Raw genomic sequence first — 13,104 nt, forward strand, 5'->3', positions numbered from 1 at the left:
TAAAATTGCAAATGCCTATCTAGGGTTACTAGCATTTCTTTTACTAATTGTTTTCCCCTTTCTCCCTAATAGACCAATACTTTCATATTTCCTAATTATTTCGGGGGCAGTTTAAACAGTGGGTTCTACCATTACTGTATTATTCACTGGTGGCTGAACACAACTGAGCATGTCTCTATTATTCTTTACCTGCTTCATTTCCTTCACCTACAAGACTATATTAATACTTAATATTTGCCTTTCCTGCTTTACTAGGAGTAGTTCAGTGTCTGAGCCCTGATAATAGTTGTTAAGTAATTTTTCATCACTGGAAGATTAGGAGGAGTCATTGCCTCTTTATGACATAGCAGGCAATTGAATACTTACGAAAAACATTGCATGCTTTTGCCAAAGGCTTTAGTTCCTGTAAATATAGGTTTTGTGCTACTGGAGACCAACAAAACAGGAGAACTTCTACATGTCCATCAATCTAGCTTCCGATACTGCTTCTTTACTTTTTACTTTTTCCCAGAATACATGGTGGAAGAACTAGTTAACGAAACAATGTTAGTATGAGAATCTGAATATGAGGTTTTATAAAGTTCTGTGTGGAAGTGGATGCTCACAGTCAGCTATTGAATGGATTACAGGGCCCCCAATGGAGGAGCTAGAGAAAGCACCCAAGGAACTAAAGGGAACTGCAACCCTATAGGTGGAACAACAATATGAACTAACCAGCACCCCGGAGCTCTTGTCTCTAGCTGCATATGTATCAAAAGATGGCCTAATAGGCCATCACTTGAAAGAGAGGCCCATTGGACTTGCAAACTTTATATGCCCCAGTACAGGGGAACGCCAGGGCCAAAAAGGGTGAGAGTGGGTGGGTAGGGCAGTGGGGGGGGGGGTATGGGGGACTTGTGGTATAGCATTGGAAATGTAAATGAGATAAATACCTAAAAAAAATGGAAAAAAAATTAAAAAAATAAAGTTCTGTGTGTACTCCAGGATGATATCTACCTAATACTGCAAAATTTGGGACATACTAGACAGGAAAATACCCTTTCTTGCCTTAGAAAATAAATAATATTTAGGACAGCACACTCTATTAAGTCTTTGTGAAAATGTGTCTTTATGAAATAAAATTATTTGGAATATAGATAGGTTAAGTCAGGTCACCATAATGAAATTTTCAAATGAATTACCATCCAGTGACAATTGACAGACTGTTTGGGCATAGTATATTTCAATAAACCAAAAAGTATCAAACAAAAGAATTTCTGACATAAATCCTATTGTGTAGGAAGCTGGTAGAGTTCTCTTTTGGTATTGATGAACCAAATGTCCTCTGGATAAAGCTAATCATTGATGAAACCATTGGAAGAGTCATTTTCATCTCCATAGGTGAGTATCCTAGTGGTATCATTGTTGTTGTTGCTGCTGCTGCTGCTGCTGCTGCTGCTGCTGCTGTTTTGCTATTGTTGTGTTGCTTGTTATTTAAAAGTTTACAAGCCCTGAAATGCAGAGTTGTCTCTTCTGGGTTTGCTCCTTTTTATTTCAAGAACTCTTTCCCCAGATTCGTTCTTTTGGATCTTTGCCATTTTGCTTCTACTTTCCTTTTTGAAGACAAAACTTTCACTATGTTGTCTTGACTGACTTTAGCTCAGTTTGTAAGCCAAGCTGGCTTTGAATTTGTAATGGATCTCTGCCTTCCAGGTGCTCAGATTATAGGAGGAAACTGATATCTCGCTCCCTGATAGTGTTGACCTAATTCATCTGTTATCTGATTTTCTCACTATAAAGGCCTTATGTGACAATCTTTATACAATTTCCAGTGCTCTCTAGTACTTCCTAATACCTTAAACCTGTTTTCTCTTTATTCTACAAACTTCTATCGCTATCACATGTGTCTATTTACTGATTATTTATTCTTAATTTCTAAGATCCAAGAGGACAGGTCTATTCCTATTGCCCAGCATGAAGTTAACATCCAACAATTTGTATGAAACTTAAAACTAAACATTCTTTAGAAAATGCTTGAAATCAAAGAAAGATAATTTTTCTTCTCTTAAGTGTTTTTAAGGAAAAATTGCCATTGTAGTAGTGAATAGGAAAATAATTCATCCGAATCACAAATAAGGCCATGCCAACAATAACTGCTGAATTCAATCCACTTGCAGGAGCTTTGTTCTTTTCGAGATTTGGAGAGTGAGATCTGCAGGAGTCTCCATGCCAGCCATAGTAACAGTGGCACACAAATCCATTCTTCATATTCATTATTGTCTTCAACTTACTTGGGGAGGGAATGACAAATCTGAAACCCTTCTTTGACACATAATTCTTGTGGCTATCCTCAGGCATATGCAGATAAAAGGAGGATTCAGGTGTCTTCCGTACACATCTTCCATGACTGTTACATAGATTTTGACTACAGAGCTTTGCTGCCGATGTTACATTGAGAACATAGGGGCCCAATAGCCCATGAACAGCTTGTTGCACAGATAAGCAAGTCTCCTGTAGGAAAAAAAAATAAGAGATGCTTATAGAACAGAATAGAGTCTAGAGAAAAAAAACTCACACGTATACAATCAAGTGAACTTTGATAAGGGTGTTAATACCCAACATGGAAAAAACCAACTTGTTAACAAATAGTGTTGGGGAAAAAATTGTCTAAACAAAATTGAACCACTAGCTTGTATAACATACAAAACTTAACAAAAAGTGGATTAAACATAAACACAAAGAACCAGAAACTGATTAAACCTTAAGCAGAAAGTGTGCTTTTCTTCCTGCTTCCTGTCAACTGTTACAGCTTTTCTGCATAAGACCAGAAGCACCGGTGATAGAAGATGAAAGGAACAAGCCGCTATGTCAGACTAAACACTTCTGCATACAAAGGAAAAGCAAAACTGTCAACAGAATGAGAAGGAGTTATATACAAAGTTGTGGAAAAGATGTGCAAAGTCCCTATTTCTTGTGGTAACTAGCTACACATCTGGAATGTAAGTGACTCAAAATAACATACACAATAACTGAAAGAAACAAAACAAACAAACACACACACAAACAAAAAACAGTGTAGCCAGGTTTGATGGTATAGGCCAAATCTTTGCCTCAGCTACTTGGGAGGTGAGGCAAGAGAATCACAAGTCTCAGGTTTGAGTGACCTACAGAGTTGAGTTCAAGGCCCTCCCAGACAACTTAATAAGATCTCACCATAAAAACATGAAATAAAATGAAAGCCAAGGATATAGCTTGCTGGTATAGCCCTTGCCAAGCATGTGTGAGGTCTCAGGTTCAGTCCCCAAAGTATGGATAAGTAAACAGATAGGAGTGTGGTGGCAAGCATCTTTATTCCCAGTACTCAATTGGAAGGCAGAGGCAGGTGGATCCCTTTGAGTTCAATGCCAGACTAGTTTATACAGAAAGTTGTAGACCAGTTATATAATGAGATTTTTGTCTCAAGAAAAAAAAAAGCTGGCTAACTCGCTTTTATAAATAAATAATGAATAAATATTTTTTAATTCTCAGAAAAGTACAAATCAAAGGTACAATGAGACATTACCACATACTCGTAAGGTTGGGTACTATTAGGACGTATGTAGAGATTACATGTATTAATGACATTGTTTGGAACCCTTCTAGCCTGCTGATTCAAATGTAAAAAGATACAAGACGTATGGAATACAGTATGGAAGGTCTTTAAAGATTGAAAATAGAACTATCATATGCATGCATATATGTGCATATACTCACATATGGGCATATGTACAAAAAAAGTTTAAATTATGATCTGGAAGTGGCATCTATACATATATATTCAATGCAGGGTTATTCTTTGTAGTCAAGAACTGTAACTAATCCAAGTGTCCATCAGGAGATGTATGGATAATGATCATGTGATATATACAATGGAATATAATTCAATCTTTAAAAATGGAAGAAGATTCTGACATTTGGGGAAAAGCTAGTGACTACAGAAGATATTATGCTGAGTAATAAAAGAAGTGACAAAAAGCACCACAGTATGAGTCCACTTATATATGAGTTATCTACATCATCAAATCAATATACTGAAAGGTGCATGCGTGCTAGACAAACAAATGTTACCAATCTGTTGTATAACATGATATCTATAATTAAGAATTCTAGATTGTGACTTTCCAAAATTTTTATAAAATAAATGCTAGGTTAAATATTCTAACTACAAATTTTAAAAATAATCAATCAACTGTCATATAAATATAATTTTCCTTCCATGTACACTTTTATTATTAGCTATCATCAAACTAGAAAATAATTGTAAAGAATATATTCTTCATAATAATAAAATGACTTTCAATTTTTCATTATAACTTGTGTTAGGTATATATAACATCATTTTTTGACTAAAATTCCTGCATTCTAGTACAATTTTTTTAAATGAAGAAAGTAAGACTAAGAGCAGTTACTTAACATACCCTAAATTATACCCTTAGAATATAATAATCAGCTTCTTACTTTAGGCTGCCCAGTTGAAGATTATGCTTGTCCACCCTTCTGTTAGCCACAGAGTAGTATAAAGCTGGGTGACCAGTGTTCATCCCTACAGTCTTTGAGCTTTGTTAAAGCCAAACCAACAAACAATCAGCAGCCAACTGATATAAAAAAACATTTTGAAATGTTTTAAAATTGTGTTAAATTTTTAAAATCACTAGCTAGGACAGCAGTTCTCAAGCTGTGAGTCACTATGCCTTTGGTAAACTATCTCCAAAAATGTCTATTCATAACAGTAGCAAAATTACAGTCATGAAGTAGCAATGAGAATAATTTGATGGCCGGGAGTCACCAGAACATGAGGAACTATATCAAAGGGTCACAGCATTAGGAAGGTGGAGACCACTGACTAGAACGTTACACTAACAGAGAAATCACTACTGACCTTTGTATCCGAATATTCATATCCTCCCCACAATATTATTCCTGCTGCTCCCAATGCAGCACTTTCGCCAATTGTGTGCACTAAATCCTCCTATAAAGAGAAGGACCAGGAGAAATGTTTGTCAAGTCATGTTAAGCATTGCTTATTCATTAAGGTTGTTTTCTATAAAGAAACGGCTATCAAAGAGCTGGAAAAGGTGATTTGGGCATTTTAGATTATCTGATACTACTCCAGCATTCCAGGAAATACCCTAAATAATGAAGTTATAAAAATCATCTGGACCTGGGAGCTAAGGCTGTCCCACAGCCCTCTGCACTCAAACACTGCCCAGGAGAAAGCTGGTCTCCCCAGGAGTACTAACACACTTAAAATCACAGGATCACAGGCCCACAGGAGAGACAAGCACCAGTCAGAGACAGCACGACCATCTAACACCAGAAATAATCAGATGGCAAGAAGCAAGCTCAAGAACCTAACCAACAGAAACCATGACTACTTGGCATCATCAGAACCCAGTCCTTCCACCACAGCGAGTGCTGGATAACCCAAAACTCCAGAAAAACAAGATTTGGATTTAAAAGCACATCTCATGATGATAACAGAAGACTTTAAGATAGACATAAATAACTCCCTTTAAAATATACAGGAGGATGCTTGCAGTCATCTATAAGATGGAACACAGGGACCATAATGGAGAAGCTAGAGAAAGCACCCAAGGAGCTGAAGGGGTCTGCAACCCTATAGTTGGAACAACAATATGAACTAAACAGTACCCTCCAGAGCCCATATCTCTAGCTGCATATATAGCAGAAGATGACTTAGTCAGCCATCACTGGAAAGAGAGGCCCTTTGTTATTGCAATATGCCCCAGTACAGGGGAATGCCAGGGCCAGAAGCGGGAGTGGGTGGGTAGGGCAGCAGGACAGAGGGAGGGTATAGGGAACTTTCGGGATAGCATTTGAAATGTATATAAAGAAAATATCTAATAAAAAATTTTAAAAACATACAGGAGAACACAGGTAAACAGGTAGCTCTTAAAGAGGAAACACAAAAAAGCCTTAAAGAATGACAGGAAAACACAATCAAACATGTCGAGGAAAGGAACAAAACCATCCAAGATCTAAAAATAGAAATAGAATCAATAAAGAAATCACAAAGGGAGACAACTCTGGAGATAGAAACCCTAGGAAGGAGATCAGGAGTTATGGATGCAAGCATCACCAACAGAATACAAGAGATAAAAAAGAGAATCTCAGGTGCAAAAGATACGATAGAAACCCTTGACACAACACTCAAAGAAAATGCAGAATGCAAAAAGCTCTTAACCCAAAACATCCAGGAAATCCAGGACACAATGAGAAGACAAAACCTAAGGATAATAGGTATAGAAGAGAGTGAAGATCCCTAACATAAAGGGCCAGTAAATATCTTCAACAAAATTATAGAAGAAAACTTCCCTAACCTAAAGAAAGAGATGCCCATGCCAGGTGGGATGGCACACGCCTTTAATCCCAGCACTCGGGAGGCAGAGGCAGGCAGATTTCTGAGTTCGAGGCCAGCCTGGTCTGCAAAGTGAGTTCCAGGACAGCCAGGGCTACACAGAGAAACCCTGTCTCGAAAAACAAAACGAAAGGAAGGAAGGAAGGAAGGAAGGAAGGAAGGAAGGAAGGAAGGAAGGAAGGAAGGAAGGAAGGAAGGAAGGAAGGAAGGAAGGGATGCTCATGAACATACAAGAAGCCTACAGAACTCCAAATAGATTGGACCAGAAAAGAAATTCCTCCTCTCACATAATAATCAAAACACCAAACACACTAAACAAAGAAAGAATATTAAAATCAGTAAGGGAAAAGGTCAAGTAAAACCGCAACACAAGGAGGGGAACTACACCCTAGAAAAAAAGCAGGAAAATAATCTTTTAACAAATCAAAAAGAAGATAGCCACATGAGCATAATTCCAACTCTAACAACAAAAATAACAGGAAGCAACAATCACTTTTCCTTAATATCTCTTAACATCAATGGACTTGATTGCCCAATAAAAAGACATAGACTAACAGACTGGATACATAAACAGGACCCAGTATTTTGTTGTGGAGAAAGAGGAACATTTCTCCATTGTTGGTGGGATTACAAGCTTGTACAACCACTCAGGAAATCAGTCTGGCAGTTCCTCAGAAATTTGGACATAGTATTACCTGAGGACCCAGCTATACCACTCCTGGGCATATACCCAAAAGATGCTCCAATATATAACAAGGACACATGTTCCACTATGTTCATAGCAGCCTTATTTATAATAGCCAGGAGCTGAAAAGAACTCAGATGTCCTTCAACACAGGAATAGATACAAAAAAAAAAAAATGGTACATTTACACAGTAGAGTATTAATCAGCTATTAAAAATGTATGTACTCAATGATAAGTGGATATTAGCCCAGAAACTTGGAATACCCAAGATATAAGATACAATTTGCGAAACATATGAAGCTTGGAAAGAATGAAGAACAAGGTGTGGATACTTTGCGCCTTCTTGGAATTGGGAGCAAGGCACCCATGGAAGGAGCTATAGAGACAGAGTTTGGAGCTGAGACGAAAGGATGGATCATCTAGAGACTTCCATACCCGGGGATCCATCCCATAATCAGCCTCCAAATGCTGACACCATTGCATACACTAGCAAGATTTTGCTGAAAGGACCCTGATATAGCTGTCTCTTGAGAGACTACGCCAGGGCCTAGCAAACACAGAAGTGGATGCTCACAGTCAGCTATGGGATGGATCACAGGGCCCCCAATGGAGGAGCTAGAGAAAGCACCCAAGGAGCTAAAGGGGTCTGCAACCCTGTAGGTGCAACAACATGATGAACTAACCAGTACCCCCACCCCCCCAGCTCGTGTCTCTAGCTGCATATGTATCAGAAGATGGCCTGGTCGGCCATCAGTGGAAAGAGAGGTCCATTGGTTGTGCAGACAGGACCAAGAGGTGGGAGTGGGTGAGTGGGTGAGTGTGGGAGTGTGTGGGGGACTTTTGGGATAGCATTGGAAATGTAAATGAAATAAATACCTAATTTAAAAAAAACAATGAATTCATGAAATTCTTAAGCAAATGGATGGAACTAGAAAATGTCATCCTGAATGAGGTAACCCAGTCACAAAAAGACACACATGGTATACACTCACTAATAAGAGGATGTTAGCCCAAAGCTAGGAATACCCAAGGTACAATTCACAGACTACATGAAGCTCAAGAAGAAGGAAAAACAAAGTGTGGGTGCTTCAGTCCTTCTTAGAAAGGGGAACAAAATACTCATGGAAGCAAATAGGGAGACAAACTGAGGAACAGAGACTGAAGAAAAGGCTATCCAGAGATTGTCTCACCTGGGGATCCATCCCATATACAGTCACCAAACCCAGACACTATTGTGGATGCCAAGAAGTGCATGCTGACAGGAGCCTGATACAGCTGCCTCCTGAGCGGCTCTGCCAGAGCCTGACAAATACAGAAGTGAATGCTCACAGCCAATCATTAGAGAGCATGGGGTCCCCAGTGGAGAATTTAGAGAAAGGACTGAAGGAGCTGAATGGGTTTTCAACCCCATAGGAAGAACAACAATATCATCCAACCAGACCTGCTAGAGCTCCCAGGGACTAAACCACCAACCAAAGAGTACACAAGTGGAGGGACCCATGGCTCCAGCCGCATATGTAGCAGAGGATGGCTTTGTTGGACATCAATAGGAGGAGAGGCCCTTGGTCCAGTGAAGGCTCAATGCCTCAGTGTAGGGGAATGCCAGGATGAAGAATCGAGAGTCGATGAGTGGGTACGGGAACACCCTCATTGAAGCAGGGGGAGGGAAAATGGGTTAGGGGTTTTCCAGAGGGAAACAAGGAAAAAGGATAACATTTGAAATGTAAATTTAAAAACAAATTAAAAAAGGAAATAAAAACAGATAGATAGATAGATTCTAATCCTTGCTCTGGAGTTCTGTAAAATATTGTTTAAGATAGACATAAAACATGTAAAGACAATACAATGAACTAATATCCATATTTGGGAGAGAAGTAAAGATATATGAATCCTTGCATATGAACAGAACCAACTGCAATGAAAATTTATCTACTTAAGGGTATTAAGACAGTTCTTATGTTCCTAAAATCCATAGTGTGTTAAAAAAGAAAAAGGAAAAGAAAAAGAAAAAGAAAAAGAAAAAGAAAAAGAAAAAGAAAAAGAAAAAGAAAAAGAAAAAGAAAAAGAAAAGCACACTGCTAGGTGTGGGATAAGTCATCAGTCAGGAAGACCCTCCCAGAGGCCTTGTAAATCAGCTCTTACCATCTCTCTTAGCAGTCCTACTACTTGAGGAGACCCTAGTGATGAACACAGCATATTTCTTGGTTATAAGATCCAGAGAAATCAAGTGAGACTGAACTAGAAATTTTCTCCTGATTGGCTAGATTTTCTAGTCCTAGAATGTGCTATGCATGCTACTAGGAGAGAAAGGGCATTAGTGATCTCACCTGTCTGTGATCCGTACTAATTATGAGACCAACATACCAGGCAAGATGTGCCCACCATTTTTAAGGGGGTAAGCAACTGCTTTTGTCTGATTGGGTTTGAGACTTGTTCCACAAAACCAGAATCCAGGCATGTTGCTATAGACCTGGTCAAAAGCCAGTATCTCTCTAATTAGAATTAAGACCTCATCATCAGCAAAACAAGACGGAGACCATGCCTGGTACCAGAAACTAGCTAACTACACAGTGACAATGACAGTGAGGTCATGGTTAGTGGACAAGAATCTTTCCCCAACTAATTTACTAAACCAGCATAATCTCTAACAACTACCACACATTATGCACATTTTTCTTTATACCCATATATAAGTGTAGATTTCACCCCTCATCAAAGAAACTTCTCTTTGCAACAGAGACCTTTACTGCAACCACAACCAACAAAAATGCAGAGCTGTGGATCCAATCCCTGCCCTAATAGATACATCCGCAACACATCCCCACCCCTAAGGCTCAGGGAGCATTGTGGAAGAGGGAGTGGAAAGGCTGTAAGAACCAGAGGATCAGGAATCTTACTTACTGTGAGATTGCATCTCTTGACAATAGCAGAATCTATACCCATGAAGTCTCACCAGCTTGACTGCCCAAATGTAGATTGAACAGGGATGATTTCTCTTTTTACCAGAGAGCTTTACTTCAACCACATCTAACCAAGTTGCAAAGTTATGGATCCCTGTCCCAATAGATACAGCCACGAAACATTTCCACCCCTAATGCTCAGGGAACATTAAGCAAGGATGATGGCAATAAACATGTCAGAGTGGATGAAGAAGAGCCCAGGAGGCCTCTATACAAACTCTATACAAAGAAGAAGGCAACTGAGGAAAGCCGGGAATGGGAGAGAGGACCTTCCCCAGGGAAGAGCACAACAATTGGTTGTCCAGTGCCAAACTGCAACCCTGAAAGCATACATAGAGGTAGCATGATACAGACTGAACAAGTTATACTTAGAAATATATATGCATAAACACATACATATGTGCATGTAATAACAATTATTTTGAAAGGCTATAAATTTGAAGGAGTGTGGGGAGGGGTGCATAGGAGAATATGGAAGGGTTTGGAGGGAAAAAAAGAAAAATGTTGTAATCAAATTATAAATACATTTGATATAAAAGTATTTTAGTATTTTATATGAAAAAAATAAAATAACCCATGATGAGGAGAGTCCTTCTAAATATTTATACTTATACTCATAGACAATCATTGACACTGTCCATATTTTGGACTCCTAAGAAACATTCAATAGAGTCCATGCCTTATCCCAAATCCCCATTTGGTATACTTCCAATCTGGAAAACCGCCAGAACCCTTATGAGAAACTCTTGTGAGTTCTAAATGATTTGTTTGTTTGTTTGTTTGTTCGTTTGTTTTTGAGACAGGGTTTCTCTGTTGTAACACTGACTGTCTAAATGAATTTTTTTATCTTATAAAATTCTAGGTAGCGTGTCTAATCAGTTGTTTGGAATTTCAGAATTAAGTTGACATCTGAATAAATATACTCCTTTAATATTAGAATAACATTTTAATGAGAAATAAATATCATCCAAAAATTTCTTTCTAAACTTTATGTATATTCTATTAACCTCGTATTGGTTTTTTTTTAACATATATTCTATTAACTTGATATAGTTTTTTTTTCCTTACCTCTGAGAGAGCTTCAATACTTTGCAAATAAAATGGTCTGGAAAAAATGAAAACTGGCAAAGCATAGTCCTTTCTAGCCATTTTGGCAACCCTCAGGGCTTCTCTCACTCGAAAATGAACAAATTTCAGTGCATTTAAGTTTGATTTTAATATTTTACTCAAATATATGGAAGGATAAAGTGCTGCACTTTTTTCCCATAGCCACATGAGTTGGTCATTGCGAAAAATTTCATCATCTGGGCAACTTCCTGTGTAGAACTCTGGATTTATCCGGTAATCGTAATTGTAGCAATCTGGATAGAGATAGAAGCCCCATAAACGCTTTGGTCTCATTTCTAAAGCCAACGTGAGAGTAACGTTCATAAAACTTCTTCCAGCATTTTCAAATTCTTTCTGGGCAGCTGTTCTCACTTTTGTTTCTGCCCAGTCAGGATGGTGGTGTCGAGTGAAGGCTAGCGAATGGTTTTTATATATCATTCTACTGCCCCAATTCCTGTCCCACTGGGGCCTCCAGCCTTCCCAGTCTATAACAGCAAGTCCTTCCGATCTCCACAAAGTCACAGCATCCGCAATGTCGCCGGCACTTTTCCTGAGGTGCTCGGAGAGGTTCACTTTCTGAGGAATTCCACCATAGAAGGATGTTCCATCTTCAGAGAAATAAGGGTAATACCCGAGTTCCTTTGGATAAAATATGGCAATAGTGGATCCACTCTGCGTTTCGAAAGGATTCGGGATGATGTTAAATACCTGAAGATTCATATTTACATTGAAATTATCTTTACAAAACAAAGTAGGGGCGGCCCAGAAAACGTTGAAAGGATGGTCCTTGATCACGGGAGGCATTGCAGGTTTCAGAGCTGCCGGAGCGACCAGAAGGACGAAGAGCACCAGTTCACCAAGCTGTGCCACCCACTGGACACACATGGATTGCTGTTTTCAGCATGCCGGAGGTGTGCTAAAAGCAAGAACAAACATTCACCTGAAGGACTCAAACGCCTGGCTAGTTGTATAGTGTAGATTAAATATTTTCAAAGATCTATGGGGATCATTAACACACTTATTCACGGTGTCATCTCAATAAGAGAAGAAAAATGAGACTTATGTTTTTTCCCCTTGAAATGTTGAAGGAGACTTAACGAATACGGACTAGAATTTTCATACAGATCCTCTTCTATGTAAATGCTGTGCTCATCTGTGCAAACTTGCTATTTGTTCTGAATTTAATTTCCTATAATTCTGAGTACACGCCCCAAGCCATCATCTACCAGCAAGCCCTTGGTGTGAGGCCAACTGGAAAAGAGCATCTCAATAAACTGTGACATTTTTCTATTAATTATTAGAAAAGAAATTCTAAAAAACATGGCTACTTGGAAATTAACCAATGTTGGCACTTAAACAAATATTATGTAGGACAAAAAAATAATAATGACTTGTATTAATAAAAAGTAGTACCCTGTATGGGATTTGAAGTATACTGACCTCAAAGGTTTATTTGATTGTTTCCAAAACACAGAAGGGTTCCCACGGGAATATCATGACACAAAAAATAGAGGTGCTATCAATCATCTGTTGTTGACTATAGATTTTGCTAATGTCTTTTCTTGGGCATAGAAATAAACATTTTAATACTATTATTTCCTTAAGACCACTACTCTTCTATGAAGGAATTGGGCCATATTCTCAGAGGCTGGGTTGCAGGTAAAACTCGGCCTTTTAGTCACACATAGTCAGTTAAGACAAAAAAAACTGCCAAAGAATCTTGTCAGAACATAAGGACTAAGGGGTGAGGCATTCCAGCCAATCAGGTTGTATCCTGAAAGCAACATGGCTGAACTTTTCTAGTCAAGTTACTTTGTTATGTAGTATTTAAAAATAAGTTATGCTGGTTAGTTTGGGCTGTTAACTTGGCACAATCTAGAATCAGCTGGTAAGAGAGTCTCTACTGGGAAAATATCTACATGAAAATTGATCAGTAGGTATATCTGTGAAGATT

The 13,104-nt window shown here is 38.6% G+C and overlaps 1 protein-coding gene across 1 annotated transcript; it reads right to left on the reverse strand.

Moving 5' to 3' along the window:
- Positions 1 to 1,212: 1,212 nt before the first annotated feature.
- LOC110296548 (hyaluronidase Ba Hy-1-like) lies at positions 1,213 to 12,822 on the reverse strand. Its single transcript, XM_021165249.2, has 4 exons — positions 12,591 to 12,822; positions 11,112 to 12,066; positions 4,898 to 4,987; positions 1,213 to 2,490 (listed from the first exon to the last, which is right to left on the reverse strand). The coding sequence occupies exons 2-4, from the start codon at positions 12,033 to 12,035 to the stop codon at positions 2,020 to 2,022; spliced, it is 1,485 nt and encodes a 494-aa protein (XP_021020908.1). The 5' UTR covers positions 12,036 to 12,066; positions 12,591 to 12,822; the 3' UTR covers positions 1,213 to 2,019.
- Positions 12,823 to 13,104: the final 282 nt, after the last annotated feature.

The sequence above is a fragment of the Mus caroli genome, unplaced genomic scaffold, assembly GCF_978045245.1.
Source record: "Mus caroli unplaced genomic scaffold, Mus_caroli_1 scaffold_7, whole genome shotgun sequence".
Taxonomy (NCBI): domain Eukaryota; kingdom Metazoa; phylum Chordata; class Mammalia; order Rodentia; family Muridae; genus Mus; species Mus caroli.